The 12,873-nt window shown below is 43.2% G+C and overlaps 1 protein-coding gene across 1 annotated transcript in view; it reads right to left on the reverse strand.

Moving 5' to 3' along the window:
- Positions 1-275: 275 nt before the first annotated feature.
- Positions 276-12,873, reverse strand: part of arhgef28a (Rho guanine nucleotide exchange factor (GEF) 28a) — a 40,999-nt gene continuing 28,401 nt past the window's right edge. Inside the window, exons 27-31 of the mRNA XM_008295494.1 lie at positions 12,567-12,793; positions 11,799-11,846; positions 10,643-11,161; positions 6,920-7,205; positions 276-2,412 (exon numbers count right to left, since the gene is read on the reverse strand). Coding sequence (XP_008293716.1) covers positions 2,246-2,412; positions 6,920-7,205; positions 10,643-11,161; positions 11,799-11,846; positions 12,567-12,793 — 1,247 coding nt within the window. The 3' untranslated portion in view covers positions 276-2,245. The remainder of the gene's footprint in view (positions 2,413-6,919; positions 7,206-10,642; positions 11,162-11,798; positions 11,847-12,566; positions 12,794-12,873) is intronic.

Raw genomic sequence — 12,873 nt, forward strand, 5'->3', positions numbered from 1 at the left:
GATTGCAATTCAGGGGTGCAGTCAGACAGGAAGTCATTGACATTCATGCACCTGGCCTGCCACCTGTCACCGCTGACAACTGAACGGGCGTCTCACTCACACATCTGTTTACACTGTTGGAGACACTGCGTATTGAGACCACGGACATAAAACTCAAGTGATTTTTGTACCCAAGCTGAGCTTTGTGGTTTTGGTTTCTCCCAAGTTGCTGTTGGGATTGTATTAACCGCTTCACAAAACCCCATTTAAGCAGCTAAAGAAAAAACACACAACTGTTCCAAGTTCATTAAAGGTAATTTTTATCAACACAGCCATGTCTGGATATATATAACGCATGAGCTCACAACAAGAAAACACACCTGTTCATCTGTTTATACAGGTACGCGTCTATGTACAATGCAACCCTTCACAAAGCACAGTAAAACATTAAGTCTCTTTTGTAATAAATAAATAAAAGCACAGACATTGTATATACACAGTACTCAAATCACATCAGAATACTGCCACTGCTTTACTGTCCTACTGGGAAATTACAATAGCACTTAAACCAATTTAACTTTAATAGTGTTCGAAACACCTAAAGCATTGGCACAGGGATCTCTTTACAGAAAAATGCTCATGAGAGATAATATGTAGCTTAAATATGCTACATTAATGTTCAAGTGTAAGAGTTCAGCATTAAACACAACAGCATCCATAACGCAACTTTATATTGTTCTGGGCACTTTGATATTCTCAGAACATTTTCCACCCTGTAAGGCTTGATGGGATTTTTTCTATGAAGTAAAACAACAACAAATAAAAAATGAAAATAACTATCTACATGCCAGCAGCTCAGTGAGGCTGTATTTTAAGCACTGTAGTGCTTCAAGCTAAATGCAAGTGTCAGGATGCTAAAATGTTCGAATGATAGTGCTAAAATGGTAATGTTTATCAAGTACTATATTCACCTTGTTTGTTGTCTTAGCAAATCAGCACTCAACACAAAGTGGAGGCGAAGCTGATGGAAATGAAACTGCCTTAGCAGGGACTCGTCCACAAACCAAAGTACAATTTAAATGTTTGACCTGAACATGGCGCGAGATGAAAAGTTGACGGATCGCCACACTTATTACAATTTATCCTGAGGGGATTATTAATGTTTGTACCAAATGTCATGACGATCCATCCAATCATTGTCAAGACATTTCAGGCAAAACCACAAATGTCAAACAGGATTTATCCTTAGGGGACCGTAAATGTCTTCACAAACTTTAACGTCAATCCATCCACCAGTTTAAAGGATATTTCAGTCAAAACCAGAGTGGTGGAATGATTGATACACTAACCATTCTTAGAGCGACAATAAAACATGACTTTAGTGCTAAAAACGATGTTAGCCGGCACATTTCTCTCATGTTTATTCTCCGACTCTACAGCTTCATTTTACATTCTGCAGGAAAATGTTCTTTTTCTCAAGTTTGACATTTCTCCTACTTGATAAAACTGACACATTAGCACAACTTGCAACGTCTCTCTTAAAACCATATCTGTGCGTACTTCTTTTAAAAAAAAAAAAAACATGCTTCAGATTTTTTTTAAAAAAGACAGAAGTTATGGCTACAGGCAGCGAGTCTGAAAACCATGGAACTGACGCTGTCGCTCCTCATCCTTCAACTCTAATGTTCTCCACATTATGCTCGGCTTGTAAATAAACAGCACCTGTCTGATAAATGAAAGGGGGCAGTTTACTCCATGGCAAGACAATCACCCACGAGAGAGATGCAGCCAGATGCTTCGCTGATATGTAGTATATGTTTTTTCTCCCTCAGCGGCAAACTTAATAAATATAGAGCTCGAGGGACGAGATGTGTGGGACCCGAAGAAAGGCAGCGAGGGAGAGACAGTAGGAAACAAAAAAGGGGGGAAATTGTGGCTGCAGGGGACTAGACAGTCAATATATGACCACACACACACACACACCAAGAAAATAGAAAAGGAGACATTGAACACCCAGCGGTGCCTCCAGCTAAGGTGCATGACATATGTGACACAGAGAGTGTGTGTGTTTTTTTTTTAAATCTCTGTTTCTCTCTTTCCGTGTTTCCAGTAACTCTCTACGACAAAAAAATACAAAAAAGCTAGACCAAAGAGAAATCTAAAAAGCAGAAATGCCTTCTGAAGCCGGCCCAGTCCAGCACTGATGTTCAATAAATGTCTCATCTTTCACCAGGTTGGCTTTTAAGAGTCTGAAATTTATCAACGTTCAGAGGTACACAATGGTTTCCTCCCTGCCCTCCTCCCCGCCACTGTCAGTCTCCAAGGAAACCAGCTCGCTGAGGTCCAGCTGAGGGTCACCGGGATGCGGGAGCGCCGGATACGGGTCAGCTCCGCTTGCTGTTGACGACCAGCTCCCCCCGTTATAGCTGTGATCTGAGTGGGCACAAAAAAACACACACACACACACACACACACACACAGCATTAGCATTTCACGCAGAGGAAATGCAGTTACTGACACTGATAATACATGAACCAAAGAGACTTCATCATTTAGTAACCACTGATAAACAATCACCAGGATGGGACATGCAGCCACATGTTTAATGAGCTCAGTCTAATTGTTTAGCCCACTTATCTAATCACTAACAGCATTTAGATCAACCCCAGCTGCTGCAGCCCAGCCGGCTGCTCCCTCCTGCACCACAGCACCAGACTGGAAATGAAAACAAAAAGATTTTCCAGCTATCCATCAGTCCACCCACCCCCCACTTATGGCTGTCACTTTTATCATTATCTCTGCCAACGTCATCAATTGTCAGGATTCAATGACACCTGCCTCCTCACACTTGACGGTTGATGAGACGAGATGAGGAAAGGAGGGAGCAGAAATAAGAAATGATGAACAACCGAGATGTTAACAAGGATTGAAACCCTTGAGTTTGCAAACATATGGTTTCAGCTTGTGGTACGCTGTTCTCATAATAAGGGGCATCCCCCTTCAAGGATCAATAGCAATATTATTCAATTAAATGATCTGAAGGAGACGGTGTTGTTGCGGGTGGTATCCGGCTGAGTGTCTGTGGTGAGCTTGCATTCTTGCATTTGTGTGCATGGTGGCTGCTGTCTAGCATTAGGGCAGGTGTGCTGTCATGGTAACAGATGGCATGAACTATAAATTGCCTCATTGTGTCCCTGTAGGAAAGTGTCTCTGTTTGATTAATTATATAAGAGTCTGTTAGAGTAGCTCTGTTAGCCACCATATAGGCCTGGCTTCTGATAGATGAGACATCAGCGTGCAGCCAGACGATAAAAACACTCCATCTCTGTCTTAGAGCTTTATCCGTGAAGTAATACGATTTTAGCATTAATAATGCTACAACACAGACAGCAAACGCTTGCTATTTAAAGAAAGCAGAACTAATACCAATTTGTTTGGGCTGCAGAATATCCTGAGTGAAATAACTCCTGTGATTACAGGAGGTTATTATTTTCTGTCTGCGCCAGCAAAATGCAACAATGGGAGAGTATTGTTAAGTTTTTTAAATGCTGATGATAAGATTTTAGTTGGACCGTTTTGTAAGAACTGTGATCCATGTTGGAAGAGCTGTGTAAATCTGGCTCCATGCTAATCAATGCCAATAAAACAGTTTTATGTGATTTTAAATCAGGCAGATACAGTCTATTGACGTCTCTTTCACTGTGTAATCAGTCTGGAGCTGCAGAGAGAGTACTTCAGCGATGTAGCTTTGCACTTCTGTGACACTGATGGACATTTTAGAACAGCATGGAAATGAATGCAGCAGAACTAGACATATCTCTTTTTTAAATTGCTTACATTTTTAACTTGCCAATTTGGCAGCTGAGGGTTTGGGGGTTTTCTAGCTCACTTCTTTCCAACTCCAATAGTTTTCAGACTGTCAGAGTGCCCCTCTGGTCACTGATGCAACACCTTTCTGTAAGTCCAAGTTGAATACTTAAAAGTTTTGTTCCATGAATATAATTCCTTCCTTTCTTAAATGGACTCATATGTAACTCTACACCATTGGTTTATTTTGAATGTGCAGATCTATGAAGTCCCCACCTCTCCCTCCACTCACCCCTCCTCGAGCTCAAGCACACCAGCTCACCTATGACTCTGCACCATAAAACGACTGTACACTAAACAATGGCAAGTTGTACTGTGGGAGTAATTAAATTATACACGTACAAACCAAAACACATGTCTGAAGAGGAGTAATCATATGGAAAGCTCCACCTTGCAAGTTCTCAGAACTGGTCCTGAACTTTATTACACGTGAAACTCAAGAAGTCTGAATCTGTGCTTTCTAAATGATCATTGGTGCACTGCAGTTTCAGAGTGGAATTACTCAGCTACAGCACTGACTGTTTACTTCACTCATAACATGTCTACTAGCATCTAAAAAAACACCAAAGATGTAAGTACAGTGACTTGAGGCAGTCATTCAGTTTGCCACAAACCATTTGAAATATCTCGATCCTTATGCTGACAACAAACTGAACTTCTCAGGCAAGGTGTCATATGCAAGAAAACCACTGACATATTACTTCTTGTTAGGAAATGAATAGCTAAATGATATTATGTGTGTTTAATATCTCTGGAACGCCTCAAACTAAATGTTTGTTCTGTCCAAATTAATATAATTAACAATGCATATATGCAATAAAATGTCTCCATGTACTGTAGAAGATTTCATTAGGTTGCACATCTTTTGGACATGATCTTAACTTGTGAGTTGTGTTAATATTTTTTATTGTCAATTAAATGCTAGCTCACAAGACACAGACACATTTCCTGCAATGATGGTGAGACAACAATTTTTTTTCTCACAGCTGACGCAAAATAATAATTAGTACCATGTAGCCATTTGTAAAGCCTGATTCATTGTTGCAAAGTCACAAAGCAGGTTTTCACGCCATGCTGCATATTATACAAGGTTTAAATTCAGCTGGACACTGTAAAGTGCGCCAGTTTCGTCTCTCCTTTCTTCCTCGACCTACTCACAATGCTCTCATCCTTTGTATGAAAAGGTGAGCAACAAAAACCCGATACGACTCATCAGATGAAACGTCATTTCAGAAAATTCCATCCAACTGGTTCCTCAAGATTACATTGTGCAGGAACAAATTATGGAAATCCACTGAATTAAAAAGGGTGTGTATGCGTCTTGTGTGCATGAGAAGAAATCTTCACATGCTCAGGTGAGGATGAGAAATGAGATCATATTTTGATCCATGTGACTGACAGCACAATGGAGAATTTGCATTTGAAAGAGAAGCCTTTCCTTCTTGCACGAAAAAAAGAGATACCAGGTTCCTCCACATACCAGCTAGCGTGTGATTCAGTGTAAGGTCGCGCAAGAGCTCTTAAAATCCGAGATTGCACATAAAATGGGAAAATGACTCCTTGCAGTGGTTTAAATCGAGCAGGAAATGATGTGAAGATTGAGAATTTTATTCACTGTCAAAGATTATTTCATCGCAGGGCCTTGTGGGACCCACTGAGAAATGCATTGTGGTTAGATGTCAGCTGGAACGCACCCCACGTTGTAGACCGCAGCCAAGAATCCACCCCAGGCTTGTTAACAAGTGACTCAGTTTTCACTGGGGCGTGTGTGTGCTCAATAATGAGGAAAGGTTAATAAGCTGATCAATGAGGAAGAGATTGTGCTGCCTGCTGTGGCTGGTAAACAATACAAGCAGCTCTACATCAGCTGCAGTTAACACTGACCCCGTTATAACAAGGGCTGAGGGACAAGTGGAATGTAAACTGTAATTTTCCGCCGTCTGTTGTGAATCTCAGAATGAGCGAGTGCATTAATTTATTACGAATGGGGATGGGCAAACGTGAGGAGGTAGCTGACACCTCCCGAGTGAAACACAGATTAATTCGTGTCTGCATCTCTCATTCCTCTGCTCGCACCTTCCCCCCTTCTGCCCGATGCGATGACAAGTCATGCTCTAATGAGTTTTGTAAAGATTTTTTTAGATCGATGTCCCAATCAGTCAGCCATCGCCTGTGAACTGTGATTCACATGCTGTTGTCTGCCCTGCCAGTCGATAGATAGAGAAACCATTGATTTTCTTTTCCTTTGGCAGGCGAGGGCCCTGGCTTGCTGCTGGTGCAGATGGGAGGCGGCGGGGAGGAGGGGGAGGCGGTGGTCGAGTGGAAGGACAGACAAGGCCTCACCAGGGATACAGCCTTGAGAGCACAGTGTGCTTGTGTGTACAGTACAGCTCTGGCATACATGGGTGAAACCAGTGCAAGCAGAGGGTTTGTTTACATTCTCACAGGTAGTAGATTTCTCATTTATGTTGGCAGTACGATAACACAGCACGCTGCCATCCAACACAAGAGCCACATGAGCTGCATGCTACTGCACCGCTAGCAGTGAGATACACATCCATCATATTAAACATAACTAGTAGTGACTATTAGTTATTGTGCTCCATGCATGTGACTGAGTGCTTCAAAATCCAATCAGATCTTTGTTATTGCTCTTAAAGATAGTAGGATTTACCTGTTTGCATCATGAAAATGTATTCAAATGAGACACCTGAGAAATGTAGGTCAGTCAGTGGCTTGTGAAACCTGTGATGCTGGGTCACACGTAGACACTGCCTTATTTTAAAGGGCATCTCATGATTTTGCATCAAATATATTAAAATTTTGGTTATTTGTTGGGAAAAACAAGATATACGTACATACACAGAACCGACCACCTAATGAAATAACCATCAGATTAAATGTGAGTTTACACCAAGACAAGGTGCTCTGCACATGTATTAGAACAGCAGGTGACTGAGATAGTGAAAATATCCGTTTTTACGAGCCCCTGGGTGCCATTTGATTTGGGGTTGTACTTAAAACTTCTCCTCTGTGACAGAAAATAAAAAGCTCACTTTGAGGTGATTCTTACCGCTGGTTGTGTGCTGCAGCCCGAGCCTCCCTGCAGGGCCATAGAGGTACCCTGTCTCCAGCACCCATTCCTGGGAGTCTGAGTGTTGGCCGTGGGGAGTCTTAACCATAGGAGGCTGTCTGCCGCTGGATCTGGCCAGCAGCGAGTTCAGACAGTTGTGTGCACTGGGGTCGTTTCTTTTGTGGTGGATGTGCCGGTTGTTGATGCTGGTGCTGGCGAACGCAGCTTCGTTCACAAACACGGAGCCGTTACCGGCGTGGTCTCTGGACTGAGTCGGTGCCGAGTCCTGAGGGAAAGAGCAAATGTCAGAGTGACATTCAGAGCTGAAAAATGACAATGAGGACAGAAATTCGGCAGAGGCTCACGTTCATGCCCGGATGAGAGTTAGGGGGAAAAAATGGTTGTTTATGGTTGGGTGGTGTCCACACCTGTGAAATCTTTCAACAATGCACCTTTGAAATGCATCCATGCATTTGCATGAGGGATCAGGAAACACATTTAATAACATAGCTGACAAAAGCTACACAAGTGTCTTTTTAAAAATAAAGATCTGTGCCTCGATAACTGCCGTTGAATAAAAACACAAAGAAGACTCACACAAAATGAATTTTCAAACCTATATGTAGTAAATACATGGGTCATTTCAGCATTATTTGTTGTGGTTTTGAGACATTTGTGTCAGCCTCCACCCCAGTGTCATGGAAGTAAATTTAATTCAATTTGTGATGTTAAAAAATATAATCAGAATATAATAGAAAAGGGGCTGCAAGGTGACTCAGTGGTTAGCACCGTTGTCTCGCAGCAAGAAGGTCGCCGGTTCACATCCTGGTGAGGACACTCCCTGTGGGTTCTCTCTGGGTTCTCTGGCTTCCTCCCACACAGTCCAAAAACATGTTGAGGTTAATTGGTGATTCTAAATTGTCCGTAGGTGTGAATGTCAGTGTGCTTGGTTGTCTGTCTCTAAGTGTAGCCCTGTGATAGACTGGTGACCTGTCCAGGGTGTCCCCTGCCTTCACCCTGAGTCAGCTGGGATAGACTCCAGCCCCCTACGACCCTCGTGAGGATTAAGCGGTGTATAGATAATGGATGGATGGATATTAGAAAAGAAAAATATAAAGACCTCACAGTGACAAGTGTTTTATGGAGATGATTTCTTTGATGGAAAGCCATGAAAACCGCTCACAGTGTGCTCTGTGAATTGAGTAGTGGAGAGGCTGTTTCTAAGGAGACACTTTGCTGCAGAATTTTTCTACATGCAATTTTTCAAAGCTTTGAGTGCCACAAATGAATTGCTGGATTGGTATGAAGCACAGACTGTATAAAAAATGAGCATAGCCTCCAGGTCAGAAAAATAAAGCCAATTTGGAAGTATCTTAAGAATCCTGGGTCGACCTGATAGCCGAATGGGTGAATTGTACACCACATGGATGCAAATGCCTTCAAGCAGTTTCTTGTTCCAGTCCTAACCAACCTGGATCTTCACTACATGTGATTCTCGAGTTTCTCTCTACTGTGACTATGAAATAAATTTCTAATTTCTAAAGGCCAGCACTGGTCCACTGGTTGCAGAAAGTATAGAAGTTGACATGAAGCGACCCTACTTCTTACTTAATTTGCTAACTCTGTACCCATTTTCATATTAACTTTATGTTCTCAGTCACTACTTTCAAGTGTTCTTCAGTCCGGCATGATGCTCATTTTGAAAATTACAGCGCCATTAAGAATAAAACAGACAATAAAGCAGGGTATGCTTTAGGGCACGGCAATCGATAATCGATGACTGATGAGTGACAGGTGCTACTACACCAACTTGTTAATCAGAAGAGAGGTGTAGCAATGCACAAGTGTGGCAGGGTTTACATCGAAATAGCAATGAATGTGTTTTTGGGTGTTGTCCAGGTTTTCCTTTTGAGAGTGTTTTCAGTTTTCTAAAAGTTAATGGAAAGTTGCCTTAAAAATGTTGTGCGTAAGTCATCTGGATGTACTAAAACACACTCTAAGGAATTGGCTGTTTATTAAGTACTTTTGGCTTTTAGCATCTCAAATAACATCACAGTTAATGTGAACTTTGTGAATGTACCTAATGGACCAAGTGAGCTAGTTTGTGTTAGCCACAGCTGATAACTTACTGTTTGCTTTGCTAATAATAAATGACCCTTCTGGCCTTGTAGCCAGTGTAGTCAATGGACTATGAGGTAATGTCATGGCATCAATGCCTGATAATGGAAACTCACTTTGTTAGCAGTGACTGTGCACAGTGCAGCCAGGTGTTTGGTGGGTATAAATAATGTTATCAGGTTTTCCCCAGCTCCACCCTCTTGTCCAAATATGGTCACTTCTGGCTCCAAACAAACAATACAGCAGCTGCCACAATGTCAGACTCAATCAAAACGGTTGTCTACAAACTATATGAGTCACATCATCGTGGCTAAGACCTCTTCTTTTATGCAGGCTGTGGTGTAAACAGAAAACTCTCAAAGATGGATATTTCAAATCCTAAATAAATAAACAAACAAAATGGGTGAGTGGGAAAAATGTTTAGAGTCATTTTGTCGAACTGACCACTTGGTTTAATGTGTCACTGCAGGTTGCTTAGAGCTCCAACCTCCTCCTGTTCTCTCCCACCACCCACCTCCTGTCCCATCTTCACATCAACCTGGCCTTTTCTCAGCTGAGTGGAGGCAGCGCAGCTAATTAGAAACGACCTGAGAGCCCGTGTGTGTGTGTGTGTGTTCGTGTAGGTGTGTGTGCACGTCATCCGATCCGTCTCTGACCCTGTGAACTGCTGCCTCTGGCTAAAACATTAGCAGGGAAACATTAGGACCTCCGCTGCCTCTGTACGCTTTTGTCAAACCACTGCTATTAAGGCAGGCCTCCACACTGACTAAAATAGATGAATGGAAATAAATAAGTCCAGCAAAAAGCCAGCAGAGCCTCATCACGTCTGGCCTGCAAAAAGCCCAAGGTGGTGTACAAATTAATGAGGGAGAGAGGGAATATTGTAACCTGAGTCTGCTCATTTGTCTGTCCATTCTGGTGCTCTGCTTGTGTCTTTTGAACAGTCACACCTGCTGCACTGAGCAGCACAAACCTGTAGGCCGGCAGAGGCTCACATAGATGTATGTGCTGTATTGGTTTCACCACCGCTGCTGTTCCATGTGATTTACATTGGGACTTAAAGGGCACGGAGAACAGTGCACCTTTTATCCTCCATGCCTTCCAGCTGTGGAGGACATTTCACTGTAGTGCTTTTCAAACAAAGTGTCAATAATTTAAGTCCTTTTGGACACGATTGATTGGTTTCTTGGGATGCATGCCTCTGGTTTTAATTATTTTGTCGGAGCCTTTATTTGCAACGGTTTAATTATCATCAATCATGAAGATGTTTATTGGTGAGTAGAGCTGCTGGAGCACTAAGACAAATGATGCTGAAATTGCTCTCATTATCGCGGGTCGTATATCAAGAGGGGATTGAGCTGCTCTGTGTAAATGAGCGAACCAACGTAAGTCAGGCTGATAGGTGTCTGAGAAAAGCTTCTCATTAATGATTTTGGCCGAGAAATACTCCATAAACACTGAATATCTCCCGTACACTCCTGTCAGGGTCAAGAGCTTTAGTAATTACTGAGCCCTCGGTTACTGCCTCTGATTCAACACCAGAAGTTATTTTAAAATCTGCTGGCTGAAGAAACAGTTATCACTTGTGTTCCTCCTCCTGCCTACCTGCTGCCCGTCTAGAGGGATGACCATGTGAGGGATCACCACGGGCAGGCTGCTCTGCCGTCCGTGCTTCCAGGTCTGGAACAGCTTTTGCTGGCTTTCCAGACGCTCGCGCTCCCTCTCCACGCTCCTCTGACCCTCCCTGAGCCGCTCCAGGCTCTGCTGGTACTCCTCCAGTTGTTCATCCAGCTCTTCCCTCTCCCGCCTCAGCTTCTCCGCCGCCAACTGGCACTGCTTCTCCCTTTCCTCCAGCCTGCTCTCCTGCTCCTCCTGCTGGCTCTCTCTGGCCTGGCACTCCCGCTCCCACCGCTCCTTGTCTTGGCGCAGTCGGTCCTGGAGCCGCTGAGCCGCCGCCACCTCCTCCTTCCGCTTCTCCAGGTTCCGTTGCTTTTCCTGTTCCTGTAGGGTGTTGCCCCGGATGCTCGAGAGGTGCAGGCGCTGGGCGCGGGGCGACGGGCGCCCACTCTCCTGGAGGAGGAGCTTCTGGACCTCATACCAGCTGTCCTGGATGGTCACCGCCGCCTGGCACAGGAGAGGGGAAATGCAAAGGTTCAACCACCTTTCTCACCACATGTGCATCCTCACAGCAGGCGATTTGAATGGCAAAACATGACGGAAATCATGATCGGGCTCAATTGGTGACCCCGATTTTTTTTTATGTGTTAAGACAACAACGTATTCTTGCATGATTAAAGGATCCCACTGCAGCTGGTGGAGCTGCGGTTTTCAGGTTCACGCATAAGAAGGGACACGAAACTTTGAATATGAAAATCACACTGTGATCAAAACCTCAAACCTACACAAACAGACAGGAGCGCACACATACATGCTGGATGCAAATATGCACACTACAAAAATTTACATTTTATACCAAAGAGCAGTGTGTGTAGAGGGAAACAAAACACCCTCCTCTGTCTCTGAGCACAAAAAGATCAGTAGGATGAGCTCCTGTGGATCACTACATTTGGCTTCAAACAGCTGAGCAGAGCACTGGTTCCCTGATGTGTGCAGGCATCTTAAAGCCTTTTTCTCAAATGAGTATAGCATGTATGTGTTCATACTGAAAACAGAGCAGGTTTGTTTGTTTGTTCCCTTAACACAGAAGAGGGTCTGACTACAGGTGGACAGTAGCTGGTTGGATGTCAAGTGAAGCTCTTACCTGCAGGCTGTACAGCAACTGAGTCAGATTCTGGACACTTTGAGCAACCTGCAAATAGAAATAACACAAAAAACAAACATCAGTGCCTCTCCTGTGTTTTTAATGCATGATTAAATGTAGATTTGATAATTTTATTGCTAAATAATTACCCACACAAGGGAACTCAACATACATTCCTCTCATTGGAGAATGATAGAAAGTAAATCTGAAGTTGCATTCATGCAGCATTTGCGCCCCCTTGAGGCTGTCGGCCCTCTGCCGCAGCGTTTAAACTATCACATGGAAGTTGCAAAGAAAATGATTCTCTCTTATCGGAGTAATTTACCTCACAGGTCACAAAAAGTTGCAAACAGCAGCACGACTGTGGCATGGTAATTGGAATAAGTCTCCATATCCATTTTTAATGCCGCAATACCTTTGGGATCTGAATGGACTTCCTTTATTATGAGCTTATCAATGATTCATTACATTAAGACCAAAATGTAATTCTAATAGACTGTGCTGAATTATTAAAACAACTGTTGGCAATCTTGAGCCACACATCTGTAAAGACACAGAGAGAGGTGATGCTCGGATGCAGGCTGTAGGAAACTGTAACGACCTGTAATCCCTCTGCAACACCGCCGTCACAGCTACAGTAATGGAGAAACCATTATAGCTGCATCAATATTTAACTCAAAAACCTACTTAATTTACAATCACTATTTATATCATCAAATCGCACAAGAATCGCTATGAGCTAAATACATTTTAAGCACCAGAATGTACCTTGAAGTCAATGTCACCATCCGTCTTCAGAGAGTCAACCGTCGACCGCAGCACCACAGCCTCAGGCTCGCTGGCCTCGGGGTTTTCAGGTGAGGCCTCGGAAGGTTCTGAAGTCGGCTCTACAGGTGTAGCAGGGCTTACAGGAAACACAGAGTCTGTGTCAGAATCCTGGATGTCACCTGACGGAGAACAAGTCTTGGATGACAATGTGGTTTTCAGGTTCTCGGCTGCAAAACAAACAAAAAAAAAAAACACAAGTTCAATTCTAAACCAGTTAACACACTCAAAAATGAGAAGAAGTGATCTG

This window comes from Stegastes partitus, unplaced genomic scaffold (genome assembly GCF_000690725.1).
Source record: "Stegastes partitus isolate 25-593 unplaced genomic scaffold, Stegastes_partitus-1.0.2 Scaffold1052, whole genome shotgun sequence".
Classification (NCBI taxonomy): Eukaryota; Metazoa; Chordata; class Actinopteri; family Pomacentridae; genus Stegastes; species Stegastes partitus.